We start from the raw sequence: 23,830 nt of genomic DNA, 5'->3' as shown, positions 1-23,830 counted from the left end.
GGAGATTGTCGGGGTCTAGCACTAAGAACAGGGGAGAAATACTGAGGAATACAAAGGAATAGTGATGAATTCCACTAAAGCAGGGGGAAAGTGCTGATAAACATCGAGGAATACTAAAAACAAGGCAGGAAAATCCTGAGAACACCAAAAAATGGGGAAGGTCCTGAGGGTCTGGGGCAGTGCTGAAAAATGGGGGGAGGAATAACAAGGAATACTGATGGATATTAAAAAATGGTAATGAATATTAAGGAAGGGGAAGGAAGAGTAAAGAATAGCCAGGGATACTAAAAATGGGATGGAACACTAAAGAACGGAAAAGAATACTAAAAAACAACAACAAAAAAAGAAAAATATCAATGAATGAGGAAAGAACAGTAGGGATGCCAACAAATAGGAAGGAATTCTAAAGAATGGGAAGGAACAGTAAAGAATAGCCCGGGATACTAAAAAATGGGAAGGAATCCTTAAGAATGGAAAGGAACAATAAAAAGTAGCCAGAATACTGAAAATGGGAAAGAATAATTAAAAAAAAAATGGGGAAATACTGAGGGATGTGGAAAGAACTGTAAGGAATGCTACCAAATAGGGAGGAATACTGAAAAATGGGAAGGAACAGTAAAATACAGGGAAAAAATACTAGGGTATGGGAAGAAATCCTAAAAAATGGGGAGAAATACCAAGGAACTGGGCAAAAACATACTGAAGATTGGGTGGAATACCAAGGAATGGATGGAATGCCAAGGAAAGGATGAAACACTAAGAAATGGGGAACGGCGTTAAGCAGTGGAGAAAGAACATTACAGCACGGGGAGAAACACCAAGAATGCCAAGGAATACGGGACTGGGCAGGCCTCCTAAGGGTTTTGGGGAGCTTTGGGGTGCTGAGGGCGTGCAGGACCCCCACAGAGCCCACGGGAACCTACTCTTGCTGGCGCGGTGCGGGATGGGCACGGCCACGCCCTTGCCGCGCTCGCTGTCCTGGGGCTTGGGCGGGGAGGCGGTGAAGCGGCAGATGCCGGGCTCTGACGGGGTGCTCATGGAGGTCATGCTGTCGGCGTTGTCCGTGGTGCCCGTGGTCATCTGGTCCGAGGAGCTGTCGGAGATGAAGCACTCGGTGATCTCGAACTTGGCGTGCTGCAGCTGCTCCTCCAGCTTGGCGTGCTCGTAGGCGCGCGCCAGCTCCTCGTAGGTGGACGAGGCGCTCTCCGTGGACACCATGCTGTTCCGCCCCTTGTCTGTGGGGAGAGGATGTGTCACCCACCTTGAGTTCTCCCTGGCACCAGGATTTCTCCCTGCCTTTGTCCACGGCATGGGAATGCCCAGGCTGTCCCTGCTGGGATACACCTGGCCACCTTCAAGGCCAGGTTGGATGGGACGTGGAGCAACCTGGTCTAGTGGAAGGGTGGAACAAGATGAGCAATAAGGTCCCTTCCAACCCAAACCACTTGGTTTTTTAATGACTCTATCTATTTTTAATTCTACCATTTTTAATGATTCTATCCCCATAGCTGATCATGGCCCTGGCTGCTCATGGTTCCACAATCCCACTGAGCAGTTCTGCAGTCACCCTGAACTCACAGTTTGGGGTCTCTGTGCGCCCCAAAGCAGCAGATCACTGCCAGCAGCAGTGCCAGGGAGGCGGTGGCCCTGCATACCTGTGTCCTGCGAGAGGCTGGCGCTGTAGCTGTCACTCTCGGTGACCGTGATGCCGTGCTGGGAGCCCACTGTCCTCCAGTCCGAGGTGAGGGTCCGTGCGGGGGTGGACGCCTGGCACTTGGTGAGTGTCCACTGGCTGGAGTACCTGTTGCGGGTGCTGTGTGCAGACTTCACGCTCTTCCTCGACACGGGGTCTATGGCACAAAGGTGGCAGAGTCACAGTGGGTCCCTTCCCTCTCCCTGGAGCACAGCCTACCCCTTCTGCCTTCCCAGCAGCGGCTTTTGGGCACAGCCAGGGCTGGAGGACAGTTCCCCCACCCCTGTCCTGTGTGTACAGCCCCCAGCCCGGCCCCACACACTCACTGGTGCCGGGACGGATGTCGGACATGTCGATGAGGGGCCCCGTGTTCTGGATCAGGGCTGGGTGGTGCAGAGAGACGCCCGTGCAGAAGCTCTGGGGGTTCACTGCCTGGCTGAACTCCGTGTCGGTCACCGGGATCGTGGCTTTGTCATCCCCTGTGGGAGGGAGCTGGAGCTCAGACTCTCTCTGGCCAGGCGCTGTAGGCACCTGCTGGCCCACAGCCCATCCGTGGGTCCCCAGCACTCTGGGGCAGCAGGGGGTGGCACTCTGCCTGTGCTTACCCAGCTGCTTGATGCCCTCCTTGTCCTCGATGAGGAGCTGCACCCGCGGGATGTCGATGTGCAGGCGGGGGCCCTGAGGGGGCCCCTTCACCGGCGTGTCAAAGCTGCGGTTATTCTTGCTGTGAGGTGAGAGGGGACGCAGACCCGCCCATTACCGGACAGAGCCCCGGCGGCTCCAGCCTGGCACGGGCTGGGGAATGCCACCAGCCAGCCCACCCGGGGCTCAGCTCTGCCCAGGCAAGCTCCAGTGTGGCTGCTGGGACCCTCGGGCAGGTAGGAGCAGCCAGGAGCACTGGGCTGCTGTGCCACAGAGTCACTGCCACAACCTTAAGGTCTGAAACCCAGTGAGGGCTGTACCCAGGCTTAAAAGCAGCCACGACCACCCCCAGCACCACCTCTTCCCTGCCTGCCCACCCAGTCCCAGCCACAGGCAGATGTGAGACTCACCTGATCAGCATTTCTGCCAAACTCTTCGCATCTGTGCAGGAGACACAAAAACCAAGAAGTTTTTTGTAGGGAGCAGTTTAGGGCACAACGAGGCAGCCCAGGAACACAATCTGGGGTCCCGTGCTCTGCGCCTCTGAATCCCATCTCACCTCGAAGCCTCTTCAGCCGCTTCTCCTTCCTCTTCTTGCGGATGATGAAGAGCAGGGCCACTCCCAGCGTGGCCAGGATCACGGGGCAGGCGATGGTGAAGAGCTTCTTCACGTCATCACCTTCCCCTTGGGCAGACTTGATGGGGGGGATGGTGCCTAGGGCAGAGCAGGGGCGGGTGGGCACTCAGCGTGCCGGGACCCCCCTCTCTGGCGGCGCTCCCCCAGCCCGTGTCCCCACTCACTGCCGTCGTAGTCCAGCGTGGCGAACTGCGCGGTCTCGTTGCCGCAGCCGGCGCTGTTGCAGGCCTTCATGCGCAGCTCGTACCAGGTGGCCTCGCGCAGCTCGGTCAGGAACACCTCGCTGGAGCTGTTGGTGCGCAGGCTCTGCCACACCCAGTTGCCCTTGGGCCGGTACTCCAGCACGATGGCGGTGATGGGGCAGCCCCCGCTGCTCCAGCCCTGCAGGTTCAGCCTGGCGTGCGTGGAGTTGATGTGGGTGAAGAGGTGCTGGTCCTTGCTGAAGGAGGGTTCTGCGGGAGAGGAGCAGTCAGGAGGGTGGGGAGGGGACCCCCGTGGCCTCTGGCGGGGCAGGGACGCCACGGGCCAGGCTCACCTCTGCCGTGGGTCTTGGCCTCGATGATCTCGCTGATGCGGCCGGCGCCCACGCTGTTCTTGGCCGCCAGCTTCACCTTGTACCAGGTGCCACACTTGAGGCTCTCCAGCTTGAAGGAGCGCTCGGAGGAGCTGATGAACACGTCCTTCCACTCCTCGCTGTTGTCCACCGAGTACTGCAGCACGAAGCCTGTGGGAGCGAGGAGGGGGTCACCTCTGAGTGAAGGGGTTACGGCTGGCACAAAGCCTGTGCCCACGTCCAGCACAGCCTTGCAGTGCCAGGGCATCCATCACACACCAATTCCTGCACCAGTGGTGGTGAAACCTGCCTGCTGTGCCCACCACACAGAGCCAGGCAGGAGCCACGGACAAGAGGAGCGTGGGCACACCCAGAACCTCCTGAGAGCTCTGGCCACACCTCGCCTGCCCCCAGCACACCCAGGATGGCCCCGCTGCTCATTTCCACGAGGGAGTGCACGCTGTGATTGACTGGTGCGAGGCTATAAAGGGAAAGCCAGAATGAAGCAGCTCCCTCGGGAGGCTGCAGGGAAGTTGCTTCTGTCATTGCAGACCGCCTCCTCTGCCGTGATGAGGAGTATTAGGAAGCACACTGTGTCCTAGATGAGCAAACCTGTTACGTTGCCATCACCAAGGCACCTGGAGACGGCTGGTCTGGGCTTCCTGGGAGAGCACAGGGACACAGGGACAGCCCCAAGGGCATCGGGGCATCTCAGGACAGCACATCCCTGCTGCCCTGGCCCTGCTGACCAAACTTTCCTGGTGCACTGAGAGGTTTGGCTGTTTCTGCAGGATATTTAGCCAATTCTCAAATAAAAATAGCAGGGAAGAGTAGGCTTCCTGCCTTGCTGTGTGCATAATGAGCTGCACAAGGCAGGGCTGGCAGGACGGCCCCGGTGCCAACACCACCCAGGTACCACCGTGGCAATGCCAGAGGGTTCAGGTGAAGGAGCTCTGGGAACACCCAGCTCCAGCTCAGTGGGGACACTTCTCACACCTTCCTACCGCCAAGGATTCCCTGTGGATGGTGACACCAGGAGCTTCCCAAAGCCACGGGCATGTGACTGCCAGCAGTGTCGACACCAGCCCTGACACCCCCGCACCACCACCCTGGTGCCTGCCACTGCTTATTTATTTATTTTGTACATGCGGTGTGTTTTTAATATTTCTAATCCAATTATAACCAAATTTATCAACAGAGTCCGCTGGAGTGAAAGGCTGCTGGCTGGGGAGATTTGCTTGTAATTACTTTCATGCTTTTAATTAATTGTAAGCGAGGTCTCCTTCCTCGCTCCCCGCTCCCCCCTCCGCATGCAGCTGTTTCAACCTATAATTCATGAGATGAATCAGAGCAGAAAGGAGACTTGGGAAGGCTGGGATGCTCCTGGAGCCCTCCCAAAGCCCCCAGCCTGTCAGGGATGTGGGACAGCTCCTGCTCTGGTGGGTTCAGCGTGGCACCCAATGCCAGGAGACACGGAGAAGCACTGGGCTTGCCCTGGCCACCACCACCTTAGCACCCAGTGATGTGCCCTTCTTTAGCTACATCAGCCCCTGCAGCTTGTCCTAAACTCCTGACAAACCCCTCCTCAGGGCTGGCAGCCCCTGCTAAGAGCTCAGAGCCATCAGCCTCACTCTGAAGCATTTCTCAGGCATTTTGGAGAGGGGGAAATTGATGTGCGGGTACAAAAACGTGGCACAGCATGCCTGCAAATATGTTCCATGAGAATGGAACCAGTCATGGTTCTGGGATGAGCTGCTGGCAGCAGCCCCATCGCTCACAGCAGCCCTACCTCGGATGGAGCTGCCCCCGTTGTCCCCAGGGATCCAGGCCAGCGTGATGGACGACGCCGAGGTCTTGGAGACAGTCAGGCGGGGCTGGTCTGGGGGCACTAGGGAGGAGGGAAAGCCCATGAGCACCTCACACATGCAGAGTGCCCCAAAGTGTGCCCCCAAAAGTGGCAAGGAGACCTCACACTCATCCCTGCAGCAGGACGGACCCCGGGCACTGGGCAGTGGGGACGGAGCGTGTCCGTGCAGGGCGGGCACGCGGGTGGAGCCCTCACCTTGCACCAGCAGGTTGATGATGATGGTGTCGAAGCCCCAGGTGTTGGTGGCAGTGCAGGTGTAGTAGCCGGAGTCCTCAGCCTTCACCGAGCGCAGCACCAGCGTCCCGTTGGCCTGGATCAGGCGGTGGCCGTCCACCGTCACCGGGATGGCAGAGTCCTCGCTGCCAGCAGGACAGGGGGCACATCAGCCTTGTGTGGCACAGCAGATGGCTGTGCCAACATCCCCCAGCACGGCTGGCAGCCCCCACCATACCTGTCCTTGGTCCACTTGATGGCAGGGACTGGCTCCCCGACGGAGTTGCACGGCAGCCTCACGTCCTTCATCCAGGGCGTGGTGACGGTGCCTCCGAAGGAGATGATCTTGGCGGGGGCTTGGGGACAAGGAGGAGATCAGCCTGGGGGTCAGGCCCCGTGCACAGACCCCCCCAGGTGTAAGGACACCTGGGACCCCAGTGCTGCCCCTCCTCTGCCCTGGGGTCCCCCAGCCGCCGCTCCCTGCCCTGGGGCAGGGCACAGCAGCGGGGTGTCCCCCCAGGCTGGCAGCCCCCCGTACCTTTGCCCGCGGGCTCGATGGTGACCTTCTCGCTGATGTTGCCGCGGCCGGCGGAGGTGACGGCGGCCACCCAGAGCAGGTACTGCTGGCCCCGGTTCAGGTGGGCGATGCGGTAGAAGAGCTGGTCCGGGCTGGTCTCGTACTCGCTGGGAGCCTGAGGAGGGGGACACGGGAGAAGGGGAAGCTTCTGTGAGACCCCCAGCGCAGACCCCAGAGCCCCTCGCGGGTTTACCCCGGCTCGGCTCCGCTCACACCCCTCAATGCCCGGGAGAGCCGGCGGGTGTCGTGGTTCCTCCAGGGAGCCGGCAGCAGATGGCTGAGCCGGCATCCTTGTTCCCAGGAAAGGACTCTGCCCTGGCACCGCCGAGCTGCAGCAGGGCCAGCCTGCAGGCAACCCCAGCCGGGATGGCCCAAAGCCACGAGAGGCCAAGGGGGTCCCCAAAACCCACAGGGGGTCACCACATCACCTGCCCCAGCCCTGTGGTGGCCCTGAGGACAGGGCTGGCTGTGTGCAAGCACTGGGGACAGTCCCCATCAAGGCAGGGACAAAGTCACCCTGCCCCATGAACGCCACGAGGGGATGGACACAGCACATGGCAGTGCCACCATGCCAGCACCGGGCAGGGATGGGCTCCATGGCCCCCGTGGTACAGGATGGGTCTATTAAAGCATGACTTGGCAGGTGCCTGTGTGCTCACTGTCCCCACGTGTGCCCTTGTGGGGACACGGATGTGAGCGTACCCCAAGGCAGACACACCTATATGAATATTGCATAGTATACATAATTTTTTTTTTTACCCAAATGACAGTTTTGACAAGATGCCAAGAAAACAATATCGGATCCCAGCGGTTTTACCAGTTGCTTTGATGAAAAGATTATGTTGCCCTGGAAACCAGAGGCTCAGATAGTGAAATGAGTTTGAGAAGGAGCTTTTGATAAGCACTAGTCTGCAGACCTCCCATCAACCTCTCCCTCACCAAGGAGGGATGGGGCCAGGTTGGATTTCTATTTCATTTTCGGTCAGCTGCTGGCATGTTTCCCCCTCTGGAGCAGGCGCTGAGCAGGGCAGATGCCAGAGACTGGGAACAGAGAGACCATAGGACCATTCCCTGCTGCACAGTGCCCACGGATGCCCTTGGACAATTCCGCAGTGCACCCCAAGAGGTCTTTGCTGCGGCTGCTGCCTGGCATCAGCTCTCCCTCCCGCTCCTGCCTGGCCAGCTCAGCATTCCCTGGCCATTCCCAGCCCCGTTCCCATCTCGTACCGGCTGCCCTGAGCCCGGGCTGGAGCAGAAGATGGTGTACTTCCGAATGATGCCGTTGGGCTTGGCCGGCGGCAGCCAGGACACCACCACGCTGCTGGCAGAGGACGGCACAGCCTTGATCCCAGCTGGGGGACCTGGAACTGAGGAGGGACAGCATGGCAGAGCTGGTGCCAGGAGGTTTCCAGGGTCTCTGCCCAGCTGGGAGGGGTGGCAGCACCCTGCCGTGGGGCTGGCATCCCAACCACACCCTGGGAAGCAGCTGCAATGGTGGTGGCACACACAGGCAGGGACAGGTCTGCCTGCAGGACACCTCTCCACGGGTGGCTCTGGTCCCCGTGTCAGCCAGAGGCAGGAGGGTTAATTGCAGCCCAAGCTCTGCTTTAGAAACCATGATTGGCTTTTAATGGCCATCTCCTTAATCTGTCAGCCGTACCCTGCCCAGCTGCGCCTCCCTCCCAGCATCTGGCACTTCCTAGGACACAGGCCCAGGGATGCTCTGCTAGCGAGCTAATGGCATTAAAGTAGGGCAGGCGGGGTGTAAATATTTAAATATCAGCACTTAAGGAAAAGGAAAGAGAGGGAAAGGGAAATGCCCTGCCCATGGCTGTACACGGGGGGGTTTCCCCTGTGCCCCCGCAGCCCCTGGGCACGAGCGGGTGGCAGAGGCACTTACTGTCCTCCTTGGTCTGGATGTAGAGCACGCTGCTGCGGACGCCGTCGCCCGCCTGGGTGTAGGCCAGCACCTGCACGCTGTAGTTGGTGAATTTCTCCATGCCGCGCAGCTCCACTCGCTCCCGCGTGGTCGTGATGTTCTGCATCTCGCCCCACTCTGCGGGAGACGGGCCCTGTCAGCCCCTGTGCCCCCCAGGGCCCCCGTGCCACCCGCTGCCCCCGTGCGCTCACCTCCGTCCATGTAGAGGGACCAGAAGATGACCCGGTAGCCCTTGAGCACCCCGTTGAGGGTGCTGCGCGGGGGCTCCGACCACGAGATCACCGCCACGTCCGAGGTGATGGAGATGGCGCGCACGTTCTCAGGGGGCTGGCTGGGAACTGAGGGGGGATGAGGAGGACAATCAGGAGGAGCTGGAGACGCCAGGCTGAAGGAGCTGTGTCCCACACAGCTGACTGCACCCACACGGACCCCGCTGTGCTGCTGGAAGCCCTCAGCCCGTCCTGCCCAGCAGTGCTGTCTCCAACATCAGTTTTCCTTCTCCTGGGCCAGCGAGGTGGGTGTGAACCCTGTGCTGGTGGTGACAGGGAGGATGCTTTCCAGGAGGGGAGAGTGGGAGAGCTGACTGGATGCGAGGTAATTAGATCCCATTGCCCCGCAAGAGGTAACTCTAATTTTTATGAGCATTTAAATGATAATACATCACCATAACGATCCTCTTTGAAAATGATTATTGTTTCATATTACTTAGGTGCAAAAATATAAGCACCATGTAATTAGGGACAGAGTATAATAAACTAATACAGATAGTCCGTTTGAACAAAATGAAGGTAATATAATTATGGAAAAGACACTATTGCTAAAACAGGGGCCCTTGAATACCCCGGGAGGAGTGCTAATGCAGCCAGGAAACGATCGCGGTTTGACAGGCTAACGAGAGCCTTAATTAAGTATGAAAAACTGCTGAGCAAACGCACTGCAAAACTTTTTCCTCATTGTTTTTAAAACAACCGAGGCCATCAGCGACTGTGTCCCAGACAGAAACCTGCCTGGCACTTCAGCAGTGCCAAAATCCACCTTGCACCCTTTAGCTGTGCCACAAACCCAGTGCCACGGGTGTCCTGTGCCCCCGGCTCCTTCCCAGGGAGCTGTGAGGGCGCACACAGCCACCACCCCAGACCTGTGTGATGGGATGGGCACCAGCTGAGCGCCCTGGGTGGCACCTGGACGTGGTTTGGTCACTGGGCCATCCTTACCATCCTCCAGCGTGGTGGCGTTGATCTCGCTGGACGAGGGCCCCGTGCCCGCGCGGTTGAACGCCTGCACCACCACCCCGTACTGGGCAAACTTCTTGAGGTTGTCCAGCGTGTAGACCTCGCTGTCCCCCGTGGCCTTCATCTCCACGATGCTGTACTGCCCGTTGCTGCCCGGGCTGTTCTCCCGGTAGCCAATCTGGTAGCCACGGATCACCCCGTTCTGCAGCTCCTTCTTGGGGGCCTGAGCACAGCGAGGGCAGGACGGAGCAGTGTCACAGGGGTGGGAGGCTCGCAGGGCTCTGTGCCCCAGCCACCTCTCCACAGGGGCTTTTCCCAAGGCTTTCAAGTTGTTTTCCCTCCCCACTTTTCACTGAGTGGCAAAATAGTGATAAAAAATGTCCAGTGGGTCCTCAGAGCCACCGGAGAGGAAAGCGCTGCCTGGACAGCACCAGTCCCCAGCTGGAGCAGGAGAAATCCCAAGTCTGGCAGCCTGAGAGGCCAGATTGAGATCAATCTAAACAATATTTCTCTGAAGCATTAACAAATCAATAGGGTTGATTGCAAATTTATGTTACAATGCCAGGGCGATCCATCTCGCTGAAGTACTCCTAAAACGAAGTGACTTATCTTTCAAGTGAATCTTACTTTTCATTAATCTGTTTTTCAGTGCTTAAGGGGAGGTGGGGGGAGAAGCTGGAACCCTAAATTTATTGACTTAGCAGTTCATTCCCAAGTCCTAACTTTATAATCAATTTTATTTTTCATTAGGCAGCTTCGGAAAAATAAATCCGGTTCTAAGTTTTATTGATCTCTGCTCAAACACTTTGCAATGCAGCACCTGAGTTTTTACATATTTAGCCTCTCTGCCCCATGGTCCCCCACGGACACCCTATGAGATAATGAGCTTGTTGTAAAACATGATTGATAAGAGCCCTGAGCAATAAGGCGAGCTGCTTGCCCAGCCTGCAGATTTTCCCTTTTCCTGGGAGATTCTTCCTGATTCCTGTAATATTGATGGCATGCCGGGTCTCAGGACAAGCTGGGACAGCATTTAGCCAAACCCCCATAGCCAAAAAAAGCCCACACACCATCCCAGCCTCACTCACCTTCCAGGTGACCTGGATGCTCTGGGACGTGATGGGCTGCAAGGTGACATCCATCGGGGGGCCATCGGGAGCTGAGAGAGATGAACAAAAAATTGCACATTGAGAAGGTTCAGGAGCTCCTCACCAGGAAACCCCCTGGCTTTAGCAGAGCTGTACCTCAGCCAGCTTCCCCGTGCTCCCCCTGCCCACCAGCCCCACGCCAGGAGCCCAGGGAGGCACCTGCTTCCTCGGTGCTGATGGTGAGCTCCTTGCTGGGCTCGCTGCGCCCGATCTTGTTGAAGGAGTACATGCGGATGCTGTACACCGAGGCGGGGTGCAGGTCCACGATGTTCGCCTGGTTGATGGTCGGGGAGATGTTGCGTGTGGACTGCTTAAAATCCCAGGAATCTGGAAGAGCAGCAGAGCGGGGCAGAAGGGTCAGAGCCTGGATCCCACCCAGGGTCTGCAGTGCTGAGGGGCCATGCTCAGGCAGGTGAGGTCCCCAGGCACCCCCAGCTCTTGTACCCCTGGAGAGGTGCTGCTTCTCTCTCTCGCTGTTGTGCACTGGGGTTCAACTTTTTGCAAATATTGTCTCTTTTAATATTCCCTTTCAAATCCTCCCATCCAACAGAAATTACCATATTTCATTAATGCCGCTCTCTCCTTTCTTCATCAAAGGAACCGGGATGCAGAATATTCCCTTGGAGGCACCGGTGGGGCAGTCCCGCACCTGCCTGTGCCGGCCAGCCCCCAGCCCCACTGTGCCATGGGGAGGGGACATCACTGTCACCTACCTGACTTGTTCTTGTACTCGATATCGAAGCCGGTGATGATGCTGTTGCCGTCGAAGCGCTGCGTCCACCGCAAATTCATACTGCGGGCCTTCACCTCACGGATCTCCAGCTCCGGCGGGTCGGGGGGCTCTTGGGGACACAGGCAGGTTAGGGACACAGGCAGAGGAGGCCCCCAGGAGCAGGGGCACGCTCCCAGCAAGGCTTTGCACCGCAGGGCTCACGCAGGGGGGATGGAGTACCTTGCACAGTGAGCTGGATCAAGCCTCTGTCCTCGCCGTAGGAGTTGATGGCGTGACAGGAGAAGAAGACGGAGTCCCCGCGGTCGGCTGGTTTCAGCTGCCAGTGTTCCAGGGAGGGGAGCCAGTTCAGACTGAGCTGCCCCAGCACTGTGCCCTGCCATCCCTGCCTGCTCCACCACAGTGCCACTCGCTGGAGCTGCAATCCCTCCCATGGCACTCCCAACACCCCTCTGGGCTCATCTTTGCTACTCAGGGAGCCCAGGGCAGTGCCAAGCTCTGTGACACCCCTGGGGACCACCACACCCTCCCTGCACCTCCCTTCTTCTCTCCCACACCCAGCAAGACATCATCCTGAACATGGATGCCAGGGAGAAGAAAGAAGAAGGACAGGGCACGCCCAAATCCCTCCATCTTGGAACCCCTGACCCCCACGTACAGAATTCCAAACTCCCCTGTACCATGCTCCAAAATTTTTCCCTTCACCCTGTGACTGCTACTACCCTGCTACTTAAACTTCTGTGACCTGTAATTCCTCATATAACGTTGGTAATTTGCTCCATGAGTTGAGATCGAATTCCCAGGTGCCTTTGGCTTCCTGCCAGGGTCTCTGAGCCCCCGCCAGGATCTTGAGCCATGCAGAGACCCCAGAGGGATGTGCTGGGTCCTGGGCAGCCCAGGTAGGCGCAGGACGCGCAGCCCTCACCTTGAGGGTGGAGATGACCTCGTCGCCGTTGTCCTTGGTGGCGATGGCGTAGCGCATGTTGCGGTCGGGGTCGATGACGGTGTCCCCCTTCTCCCAGCGGATGATGATGGGCCGCTCGCCCCGCGCCGTGCAGTTCAGCTCCTTGCTCTGGCCCTTGATGGCGATGGTGGTGTTGGGGTGGGAGGTGATCATGGCCGGGACTGCGGGCGGGCACAGTGTCAGCGGGGGGACGCGCGGGTGCCACCTGTGGCTGCGGGGCCCTGCGGAGCCCAGGGAGCCAGCGAGGGCACGGCGCATGCGGCGCTCGCCCAGCGGCCCCGCAGCCGCCGGCGGAACCGTCGCGCTGCGTTATACAGCTCGGGATCATAAAATAATGAAGCAGATAAATTTTATAATGCATAGCATTACACCGGGGTAGACAATAAAACGTGAAAGACAAATAACCAAGTGCACACTATAATGAAGAGAAAGCCTCCAGTCTGAGACGTGCGGGTATGAATTATTGACTAAGGTTTTACACTCCCGAGGATGAGAGGAAGAATGTTTTCCATCACGGATTTGCATAATTCACTCGTATAAACCTGGGCAGAATACAGAGTGTGATTTCCCATCAGCAAGGCCGCCTTTGCACTGCAGATGCCAGAGATATTTTTTTCCATATTCACCCCAATATACAAAGGGGGCCAGTGGGGACACCCTGTGCCGTGGTCACCACCTGGCAGGGGTGCAGGACCCAGAGGTGCTCGAGCAGTGGGTGCAGCCCAGATGGGGATGGCTGATCAGTGCTGTGAGGGTGCTGTTCTGATCCCTGGCCTGGCTCTTCCCTGCTCCAGGAGCCAAGCTCTTTGTGCCACTCCAGTGCCATGCAGCGGGCTGGCTGTGGCTGGCACCACACAGGAGGAACGGGCTGGGGGACCGAGGGCAGGCTGGGTAAGCAGAAAAAAATGTAATGCATAAACAAACAGCAGTGCTGAGTCCTGCAGTAATGTATGATAATGACAATCCGCAAAGGCAACACACACTGTTCTAATGGGACACAAGAGGCTCTAATGAGCTACGACTCCTCGGCTTTCTGTGGCAATGTAATTCAATTAACAGCGAAGGAAACCTTTCCTCCTGAGCTGCTGGAGTTTGTGGGGTGCAGGACAGTGCAGTGCCCAGCTTGGTGCCCGTGTGACAATCCTGCCCCAAGGGGAGCACGGCACCCCCGAGCTGGCAGGGGATGGCAAAGAGCAGGGATGTTGTGGCAGCGCAGCCTGGGGCACCAAGGGTCACAAGAAGCAGCCCAAGGCTTCTCCAAACTCTGCCCTGTCCCACCCCCAGTGCTCTGACACCTCTGCCTGCCTGGGTCAGGGACACACGGGGACAGAGGCAGGCCTGGGAAGGACTGTCCCACCCAAGCACCCCGTGTCCCATGGGGTGGGGACAGAGCACAGGGACAGCCGGGGGCTCTTGCCCTTGCCCCAGAGCAGGGCTGGCTGCACAGCACAGCATAAAAGCACACACAACTGGAGGAGGGGCTCAGCACCCACTCCTGGCACGCCTTGCCATGCTCCTGCCCGCTGTCCCCTGCTCCTGCCATGGAAAACCACTGAGAGGCATTATTTGGGACACAGGGACACTGGGGATGTGGTCCCTGCACTCAGCCCTCGTTCAGCCCAGGCTGCAGCACGTGCAGCAGCAGAGGCTGGGAGGCCGTGGGGCCGAAGGGGCAGGAGAGCCCCCCAGGGCTGCAGAGCCTTGGCTGCACCGGCCCCTTCCCAGCGAGCACAGACCCTGGGAGAGGAGCTCCTTTTCAGGCTCTGCTTCACTGAAATGCACTTATTGATGTTTGATTAAAAGCAGCTCCTTGGATGTAAACATATCAACTTCTCTCAATTGCCAGCGTCCCACGGGAGCTGCACGTAGTCCAGAGCAGGAAAAGAGCACAACAAACCCCAAGAAATCCCCAAGCAGCTGTGAGGGTAGCACAGATTGGGGCACTGGCGCCTAACACCTGCCCTGGAGCAGCTCTGCAGCTTGCAGAGGGACCACATTGCGTGGGACTGGCTGCAGGGACCTCCGTGGGTGGCTGGGGGCTGCTCCTCACCCCTCTGTGATCCTTCCCTGAGTGCAGGGGCACCAATAACGTGGCACCAGCCACAGCTCACGCAGCACTCTGGGCACACAAGCTTCCTTGGAGGAGAGCTCACCTCCAACGCCTCCTGTGCCCTCCATTCTGTGCCCACCCCACCCAGCCAGCCTCTCCAGGTGCCCACAGCCTTGTTAACAAGGCCACAAGCAGAGCTGCTCCCCCTGGCAGGGCAGAGATAAGCCTGGGAACAAAGGGAGCCGACAGCCCCCAGCACGCTGCTGTCCCACACCCAAATTAAGGGGCACGAGCCGCTTGGCAGAGCGCTGGTGACAACTGAATGAGAACAGTGACAAGGGTGACAAGGGCTGTGCCTGCCTCCCTCGCCCCCCTCGTTCTTGTTTGGAGCTGGCTCTGTGATGTTAATTTGATTGCACCCGTCTCAGCTTCCTTTCTACACTGATTAGCTGAGCTTCACCTGAAGCATGAGATTAATTCAAATTGCATGGAAGCAATCAGTTATGCTCGTGCTGGGTGGCAGCGAACTTCCAAAGAGGGCAGTGCCACGACCACGGACAGGGACCCCTCCACCTGCCCCCTGGCTGGACCCCTGGCACCGAGGTGCTGGCACGAGCAGGCAGAGGAGCCCCCTCCCCAGTGCCCAGGGTGCTGCCGCTCCTGCAGGACCCCCGGGGAGGTGACTGTCCCCACCCCACACGCTCCCGACACCCGGGCAGGTGTGCAGCCATGTGCTAAATGGCATTTTTCACGCGCTGCTGGGCCCCTCACCTGCGCCCAGCCCAGCCCCGGGCACACACTCAGATACTGCAGCACTGCCCGCCTTCCACTCCCCGCTGGCTGCTGGTGAGCTCCTTGGACAGGGAAGGACAGGCTGCCATGCTGTGGCACCCAGGGACAGGAAAGCCTCCACCCCGTGGGTGACATTCCCCAAGCAAACCTGGTGGCTTTCCCCACCCACCACCCCCTGGCAAAAGCATCACCCAGCTGCTCCTGGCTCTGCCCAGCCCAGGGAACTCAGCGTGCCCGGAGTGTCACCCGGCTGTCCCAGCTCACCCCTTGAGTGGTACCAGGGCAGGGGATGTGTGACACCAGCAGGCTGTGGCACTGCCCTCTCCCCTGCTGACCGCCAGCACGCTTTGTTTGGGCTCTGATTAACTCTCATTTAACTCGGTCCGCAGTGGCCTGACTTTCAGGGAAAGCCAGCGCTGATCTCCCTTTAATTGGGCTGACATTTCGCTAAACAAACAAAAACCCCAAAATGAAACAAAACAAAGAGCCCATCTAATGCTTAATTGGCTGTGGCGCCTCGTCTACCTATTCATCCAAACCTTTTCAAAGGCGGCGAGGGCTCCGAGGGCTCGGGGAGATGCAAAAGCACTCGCATAATAAGGTTATGTGCTATTCAAGTCAGCAAGCAACCTGTCCTGGGATGCAATTACAGGAGCTAGCAGGGACACGGCACCAGCTCGGGCTCCCAGACTTCGCCTGCTCACTCGGGATTAATCGCCTCGACTTTGTACCTGCTCCTCATTGAAGTGCCTTGTTTGAAGTCGCTGGGTTTGATTCATCACTTGCAGGGATAAATTAAACAGCTGACAGCGAGGGGAACAGGAACCCGGGAAGGCAGAGGCTGGGTGGGGAGGGAGGGGAGAAGCCCCTGAGAGGAAGAGCTGCTGGTGTTGGGGAAGAAAGCGCCAGGCTGGGGAGGGGAGGCCAGGGCATGGTGGTGACCAGAGAGGGCTGCACGTCCCCTCTGCCACAGCATCCTGGGTGGCTCCACGGCTTCACCAGCAGCCTCCATCCCCTCTGGCACAGCGTGCTCACTGCCCCATTCCTGGCATGGCCAAGGCAAAGTTTAGTCCTTCTGAGCCCAGTCCTGACCCCAGCCCCTCCTGGAGACACCAGGAGTGAGGGTGATCGCTCTGGACCCCCTCCACCACCTCCTTTTGGAGGTTTGAATGCTCCCAGCAGCAAGGAGCCCGATAACTAACACGGAGCTGGCAATTATACATTCTGCTGATAGCAACGGGAGAGCAATCCAATAACACACACAGTTCAAACACGGTGTCTAACAACACTTCCCAGCCCATCCCTGTCAAAGCAGCCCAGCTATTTCCTTTCCTCCTGGATGATGTAGATTGATTGCCTGGTTTTATTAAAGACAAAGTGTGTTTAATAGCAAAAGGGAAGCGGGTCCCTGGAGGGGAGGAATCGATGCCCTCCCGTGCCCTGCATTGATCGTGGGGATGCGTGGGGCCGAGGCTGGAGCACGGCTGCTGTGGTTGGAACCCTCAGAGCAGAGAGGGAGGCTGTGCCAGACCAGGCTCATGTCCCACAGCCACCCTCACTGTGCCCACTGACCCCCGGGGTCACCGCTGTGGCCCTGCCAGGAGCAGCTCCCTGTCCCCGTGACGACGCCCCGTGGCACAGCCCTGGGTACCTACTCTTGACGGTGAGGAACATGGACTTGCTGATGTCTGTGCCCACGCCGTTGCTGGCCTGGCAGAGGTAGTAGCCGATGTCCTCCTCCAGCACGTGGCGGATGAGCAGGGAGCTGTTGGGCAGGATCTGGATGCGGCCCGTCAGGGGGATGGGGTGGTACTGCTGGGGGTTGCCACTTCCTGGCAGGGGACACAGAGGGACAGAGCTCAGCTGAGGCAGAGCAGCTCTTGTGAGGCTCAGAGCTGGGGTGGCCATGCCCGAGGGACTCTCCCAGTCTGCAGTGCCATCCCCACACACTGCCGTGACCCATGCCTACCTTTAGCGTGCTTCCACATGACTTTGGGAGGGGGGTACCCATCAACAGAGCAGTTCAGCACCCCGGCTTTTCCATAAATGCCATCTTGGTTGTTGGGTTGGACCACAAAGCGAGGAGGCACTGCGGAGTTTGGGAGAAAGGACGGTCACTGCAGGAAAATCCCCGTCAGATCCCTACAGCTCACACTGCCTGTGAGCACCGGGGTGCCGTGGCGCAGCCTTGCTCCTCACCCTCCCAAATTCCCTCTGCTGCCCTCTCTCCCAGCGGCACTGGGTGGGATTTGGGGCTGGGTGACCCCCGGGCTCACCCCGCACGATGAGCTGCCGCTCGCGGCTGACGGTGGCCGCGTCGTTGCTGGCGATGCAGGTGTAGTTCCCGTTGTGCTTGAGGGACACGCTGGAGATCTGCAGGGAGCTCATGAACTCCTTGCTCTCGATGGTGACCCCGGAGCCAGAGAGGATGACGTGCCCGTCCTTCCTCCAGGTGATGTGGATGGGCATGTCCCCGGAGGAGACCACGCAGGGGATGTAGAGGAGCTGTCCGATGGAGGCTGGCGGGAACTCGAAGGGCTGGATCAGAGGAGGGACTGTCGAGGGGAGAGGCAGAGGATGCTGCAGAGCCCATCCCAGGAAAGCCTTCCTCGAGTGGGGATGGGCTGCACTGGGGCTTGGGGAAGATGTTATCCCGGGAGGAGAAGCCCAGAAACTAAAACAGGCTTTTGATGCCACCAGGAACAAGGCCAGGGGACAGCAGGAGGTGCCACCAAGCAGAGAACAGCAGGAAGATTCTCCCACCTGGCAGGGCCACCCTGCTGAGGGTGGGGTGGAGAAACGCTGACCCTGCACTGGGGAAAGCCCCGGCCACCCCCAGCACGTGCCACCCGAAATTCCAGCTCAGCATTTATCCACTCCCAGAAAAGCCATTATTAGATGGATGCTTTTCTTAAAGGCGCTGCATTCAGAACCAGCCATTATCTTTCTGATAACTTAATTAGGCAACTGCAGCAGCATCTCTGGCAATGTGGGAGGGGGAAGAAAGCGGAGAGAGGGAGACAATTAGCTTAACAAGGCTCAGCACCTGGTAGATGAGATCCTCGTTCTGCAGTCTCCATAATTAAATTAGCAGCCTGCCAATTGTCCCTTCAGCAGCAGGGAGCTGCCCTCTCGTGCAGGCACGGGGGCAGTTCCCTGGACCCCCACGCACTTCCCTGGGCTCCCACCTCCACCCTGTGCCCGTCCTGCCACTCGGGCCTTGGCACTGCTGCCTGGTCCAGAGCACGGCAAGCAGAGGCTGTCACTGTCCCCAGGTGGGAGCACTGCCAAGGACAGGCAGGTACAGGCAGGGCTGGCCTGTCCCCCTGCCGGTGGCAGCAACGTGGCTCGAGCTGCCAGAGCCATGGAGCCAGTGCTGCCTGTTTTCCATAATTAATGAATAATTAATTGGGAATGCACTGCAGTCTATTGCAGAGCGGGGATGGGCTTGTGGACCACGCCTCTCCAAACACGCCCCTCCGGCCGCTCTGCCTGCTCCAGCTTCCCACAAACAGAGCTCACAACTCCCCTTTCCTGCCCAGATCGCTTCCCACTGCCATTCTCCTTTCTCCAGATCTTCCAGGCTCTTGCTTGCCCACAGCCTGGAGCAGTCCTGGTTGCCCATGGTGCCACCACAGAGCCCATCCCAGCAGCCCCAATGCAGAGGTGACCCTGTGAGCAGCCTCTGCCTTCCCGTGGGGTGAAGGATCACCCCACAGTGCCCTGGTAGTGTCAACCCCGCGCTCCCCAAAACTGCAGCCACCTGAGCAGAGCTGTGTGGGAGCCCCAGGACAGCACCAACCCACACGGGATTAATTAAAACCTTCAAAGATGTCTGCAGGAGTAAGGAGCTGTCAGGGCACCTTGGGGGAGGCTGGATTTTGGATTGTGTGCAGGGAAGAGGCCCCAGCAGCATCCCTGACCAGCAAAGCCCTGTGGAGCAGGGAGGTTTAAACTGGATCCTGGGGCTCCCTGGCCAAGCAGCAGCAGCTGCACCTGGGCAGGAGTTTCCCTCAGCACGAGATGGGGATGAGGCCTCCCAAACAGGGCTGCACATCCCTGCTCCTGGGGGAGCAGTGCCAGAGGGAGCAGTAAAGCTTTTACTGCTGCGAGATGGAAGGACCTGCATAACTCACTGGTGGAATTTCATGTGATCACCAGGCACTTGGGGCCTTAAAAGCTTTATGGTGCTCCATGCCACCCCGCGCTCCTCGGGCTACACGGTGATGTTTATTCACTCCCTGACTCTCTCCTAGGGCCTTTGCTATTCTTTTCCACAGGCCTTTTATCCGAGGGCCGGAGGAATTGAGGAATTCAGCTGGGTGTAAATCTCCAGCAGTGGAATGAAGACGTCTGGCCCGTGCTGCACCATGCTCCAGCCTGCTCACCTTCCTCAGCCCGTCACCGGCCACTAATCGAGGCAGTAAATCCACACTGGGAAGGGTTCAGTAGCCGCTGCTTCCCAGGATACACAAATCCTCTGCTGAACTTCAGCATCCTGCACCCTCTGAGGGCACCTCCCAGCGAATCCCGTTATTTAAGTGCTCACAAACCCCCTGAGATGATGTCCCCCCATCAGCCCTGCCTGTCCCAAGACAAGACCAACATCTCTGGCCTCTTTCCAAGCCCTGGGGCTCCACATGGATAGGGATTTATGTGAGGTGAGGAAAGCAGGGCTGGCCAAGCCCTGCAGACCCTGCACTGCCCTCGGACAGGTTATCCACAGCGTCCTCTCCCCTTTGGAAGGCTGGGAGAAGAGCATTAGCTAATCAAGTGGCAGCATCTCTAATCAGCTTGATGCGCTCTCTCGCTAACCTGATTCCTAATAAGAAAATGGTGGCTGGGAGGGGAGGGAGGGGGATCAGAGTAAATCCAGTGCACGAATCCCCCGCTGGGTGAGAGGCAGCGTGACAATTGGCCGGCTCTGTCCCCAGTGCCGCCGTGTTTGTCTGAATGATTTACTGCCAGCCCCGAGCTGGCGACGGGCAGAGGCGACCCCACAACTCCTGAGGAGGGGAGACCCGGGAGCTCCCAGCACAATCTCAGCCAGTCACTGGGAGGGAATGCATCCGGCTCAATTCATTAGGACTGATAGCTCCCTCAATGGGGCTGAATAATTGATGGCCTGGAGAAGCTTTTAAGATGTTCTGTGCGCTCGGAAGACCGAGAGTATGATTTTTTTAAAAGCTAGCACACACAGAAAAACATCGGTGAAGGTGATCCAAGCAAAGGTTAGATGTTTTAATACGTTATGTTTACACCATAAATCCCTGCTCCATCACTTGTAAGGGGAAATGGATACAGCGTGGCTCGGGGCAGCTGCTGGCAGCTGGCAGGACCAGGTAGCCAAGCCAGCTCCTGAGGACTGAGCTCGACTACAGAGCATGGCCCCACCTGGCCATGCAGGCGCTCCTCTGCCTCCATCCCATGCAGGGAGACCCAAAAGCAAGCTGGCTGAGCTCTCTGAGCTCTCCCTGGCATCCATCAAGCACCCTCTCACCTTTGACGGTGACGTGGACGCTCTGGCTGATGGAGAGCTGGGGCTGGATCAGCACGCTGCACAGGTACTCTCCTTCATCCATGCCCTTCTGCACATCCATCAGCTTCAGGGTGCCGTTCTCAAAGACCACTTGGCGGTGGTTGTCGGGCAGCAGCAGGGAGTCCTTGTACCACTTGATGGAGTAATAGGGGTAGCCGATGACCCTGCAGTTGATGAAAGTGTCCCTACCCGCGACCGCTGTTATGTTCTTCATGGCGCGGATGCTCGGGGGACCTACATATTGGGGAGGAAGGAAGAGGCAGGCTAGGTTAATTCCGAAGGGCCACTTGCTTGCGTGCAGATCTGCTGCTATTCCAGAGCTTCACAGGCCGAGGAGGTGACCAGGGCAGCCGGGAGCCAGCCTGGTTTGGGTGAGGAGGCGGCACGGGCTCCTCTCAGCTCGCGTGGGGACGGCTGCTCTCGGCTGCAGCCTCCAGCTGTTCTCCCTCACCTACCAACAGGGCTGTGCTCCCGGGGCACAGCCACACTTCAAACGGCAATCCCACTCAGTGCTGGGGGAGCTGAGCCCACACACTCCACTGCTGCCCACTGCGGGAGGTTGGACGGTGTTAATTTTCTGCTCTGGGCACTGTGCCTGCCCAGCGTGCCTCCACCTGGCTCCTCTGGCAGCACCAGAGCTGTGGGAGAGATGGGGAGAGCTCCCCCACCATCACAGCCTCTCTCTGCCTCTCCCAGGAGGAAGCTGCCAGCATTGTGCCAAACATCCTTGGCAAGAGCTGCTGTGGGAACCCGACTTCCACTGGCAAAAACACTTCACCTCCTTGAACCCCACTTTTCTGTGCCCCCCACTGCCAACCTGCGTGTCACTGAAAAGCCAGACAGCCACCAGTCTCTGTCTGGCTTTGGAGCTGCCTGAGGACTGGGAGAATGCTGCAGGTGAGCCTTTAAACGAGAGGTTTCATGCATCAATAATTACATTGTTCTCCCAGTCGCTGCATAAAATAGCAAAGTAATCTAAAGATTAACCCTGTCTTGACTCCTCATCCTGAGGGTGTAGCAAGATAACAGCTTAACAGGCACTCAGGATCGGCTGATGGACAGTGTTTTTCATTCTAGGACACGTTAAGAGAAGGAGCAGGAAGAAAGGAATTAGCATCTGGCTCTGTAACCATGTCTTGGGCCTGTTTGAGGGACGTGCTCTGTGCCACTGAAAAAGAAACCCGCATCTTATCTAGTGACAGCCCATCAAGAGCTGAGAGAGGGGAAAAAGGGAGACAAGGGAACATCCTCATTGAAAACGCTGCTCTGGCTTCTCCTGGCTGAGGGATGAACTTCCTCCAAATTCAGCAGTAAACGGCAGCAAAATTCCGACTCTCCTGGGATCCCAGCCAAAAAGCCACTAGATCCATTTCAAACCTGAGACACAGACAAACACAGCCCTTCAACCCTCATTCTCAGCAGACAAATAAACGCTCCCTTATCTTGTCTCGCTCCCACCTGTAAGCCTGGGAGCTTTAATTGGGGATTATTAATGGGCAGGGGCTTACACCACACCCCGTGCCTGAGAGCGCTCCCCGGCACACAGCGAGCGACGCGCTGCAGCCGTAATAACATGGTGATTAACGCGGCCATGGCTTTTAGCAGACAAAGAAAATACAGACATGACAAATCAAAGCTCATTTTCCACGATTTCACGTGCTGCCTCATCATCGTTTGTCATGGAGGTCCTGGTGCCACCCGGCGCGGTGGCTGCCAAGGAGTGGGGCTCCAGTGGGGAACGGGGGCAGCTGGCAGGGCACAGGGGACCTGGGACACTTCTGGGGCTGCCACCTCCTTCTCCATGCCTGGGGTCCCTCAGGGGGTGCCTGCCCACCCTGTGCAGACCCCAAGGCAGGGTTTGGCAGAGTGAGAGTGGACCCAATGTGGACAGTGCTGCCCTTTGACTCCTGCAAAGCCAAGCTCCAGCTCTCCAAGCCTCTGGAACTGCTTTCCACCTTGTTAAACTCCCTGCTTTAAGCATCAGAGAAGCTCAACCCTGAGGGTGTGCAAGGAGTGGGGCAGGGCTCAGGGGGCGAGGCTGGGGCAGCCAGGGAGACCCACAGGGCCGGGAAGAAGAGGGAGAGGAGAGGAGGAGCGATCAGCCGGGGGGGGGACAGAACCAAAACCAAAAAAAAAAAGCCCAGTAAAAGTCCTATTCTGATATTTAAAAGTAGACAGGCACCTCTTACGTTTATTCGCGCTTGGTATTCGGCGCTGCCCACCGAGTTCCGCGCGGTGCACCGGTACACGCCGCCGTCCTTGATCTGCGGGCTGCTCACGTTCATGTGGCTCACGGTGGTGCCATCAGACATGGTGTACTGGTTGGAGCGGTGCCCGCTGTCCCGCGGGATGGGCTCGTCGTCCAGCGCCCAGGTGACGGTGGGTGGCGGGGCCCCCTTGGCGGCACACATCAGGGAGAACTGCTCCCCGGGGTTGACCACCTTCTCGCTGAAGGAGGAGACGATGCGGGGGGTCCCATCTGGGGGGCACCCAGCGGGATGGGGGTCAGGGAGCGGCAGCCACAGGCAGCAGCAGTCACCCGCCAGCAGGATGGCACTGACCTCCCGCCCCGGGTTCAGCTGGGACAGGAGCCCAGCTGGTGTCCCTGTGGCAGGGAGATGCAGGCAGGGGCGAGGGGGCACAGATGCCAGCTTGAGGGGACACCTCCCTCAGCAGAGCCCATCCCTTATCACACTCAGTGGGCTGGATCATGGGGGCTGCCTGGTGAATGGGGTGCCCAGGGGCTGGGGATGGCAAGTCAATGCTTATTTTGGTCCTTCCCCATCCTGGCCGTGCTGTGCCCCTGCAGACATCACACAGAGCCCAGCAACAGGCTGGCAGCAGCCTCAGGACCCCCACCCCAGCGGGTCTCCCTGCCCCCCAGCCATGCACAAGCATCCCCTCAGAGAGGGGCAGAGGAAGAAGCCCCCAGCCCGGGAAGCCTGCTCACCCTCCAGCGTGATGATGGAGAAGTCCTGTGCCGTCTGGGACTTGCGGGTGGCGAAGCACTGGTAGGCCCCGGAGTGGCTCTTCTGGGCGGCCGTGATGAGCAGGGTCTCGTTGCTGATGCCGCGGATGGAGATGTAGTCATCCACCGCCACCAGGTCCGTGTTGCGGTACCAGCGGATGACGTACTCGGGGGACCCGCTGAGGGCACAAGAGAGGATGACGGTGCTGCCGATGCCCGTTTTGAGCTTCTTTGGTGTGAGGGTCACACGCAGAGGGTCTGTGAGAGAGGGGACAGGCGTTGGTGG

The 23,830-nt window shown here is 58.5% G+C and overlaps 1 protein-coding gene across 4 annotated transcripts in view; it reads right to left on the bottom strand.

The window, feature by feature from the left end:
* The window catches only part of DSCAML1 (DS cell adhesion molecule like 1), a 96,469-nt gene that overhangs the window by 3,259 nt on the left and 69,380 nt on the right, over positions 1-23,830 (bottom strand). Inside the window, exons 6-32 of one of the 4 annotated variants that reach the window (XM_064397639.1) lie at positions 23,527-23,802; positions 22,759-23,055; positions 20,538-20,810; positions 17,314-17,592; positions 17,007-17,126; positions 16,693-16,869; positions 12,157-12,356; positions 11,454-11,550; positions 11,215-11,343; positions 10,661-10,828; positions 10,442-10,512; positions 9,336-9,576; positions 8,313-8,459; positions 8,083-8,238; positions 7,410-7,549; positions 6,144-6,297; positions 5,844-5,961; positions 5,588-5,751; positions 5,315-5,413; positions 3,508-3,696; positions 3,137-3,424; positions 2,895-3,050; positions 2,746-2,776; positions 2,299-2,417; positions 2,020-2,172; positions 1,656-1,850; positions 924-1,235 (exon numbers count right to left, since the gene is read on the bottom strand). In XM_064397639.1, coding sequence (XP_064253709.1) covers positions 924-1,235; positions 1,656-1,850; positions 2,020-2,172; positions 2,299-2,417; positions 2,746-2,776; positions 2,895-3,050; positions 3,137-3,424; positions 3,508-3,696; positions 5,315-5,413; positions 5,588-5,751; positions 5,844-5,961; positions 6,144-6,297; positions 7,410-7,549; positions 8,083-8,238; positions 8,313-8,459; positions 9,336-9,576; positions 10,442-10,512; positions 10,661-10,828; positions 11,215-11,343; positions 11,454-11,550; positions 12,157-12,356; positions 16,693-16,869; positions 17,007-17,126; positions 17,314-17,592; positions 20,538-20,810; positions 22,759-23,055; positions 23,527-23,802 — 4,749 coding nt within the window. Of the gene's footprint in view, positions 1-923; positions 1,236-1,655; positions 1,851-2,019; positions 2,173-2,298; positions 2,418-2,745; positions 2,777-2,894; positions 3,051-3,136; positions 3,425-3,507; positions 3,697-5,314; positions 5,414-5,587; positions 5,752-5,843; positions 5,962-6,143; positions 6,298-7,409; positions 7,550-8,082; positions 8,239-8,312; positions 8,460-9,335; positions 9,577-10,441; positions 10,513-10,660; positions 10,829-11,214; positions 11,344-11,453; positions 11,551-12,156; positions 12,357-16,692; positions 16,870-17,006; positions 17,127-17,313; positions 17,593-20,537; positions 20,811-22,758; positions 23,056-23,526; positions 23,803-23,830 lie in introns of those variants that run through there. The other 3 variants (XM_064397640.1, XM_064397641.1, XM_064397642.1) reach the window with 3 other exon arrangements.

This window comes from Passer domesticus, chromosome 23, assembly GCF_036417665.1.
Source record: "Passer domesticus isolate bPasDom1 chromosome 23, bPasDom1.hap1, whole genome shotgun sequence".
In the NCBI taxonomy this organism is placed as follows: domain Eukaryota; kingdom Metazoa; phylum Chordata; class Aves; order Passeriformes; family Passeridae; genus Passer; species Passer domesticus.
This window is presented reverse-complemented; position numbering and strand designations above follow the sequence as displayed.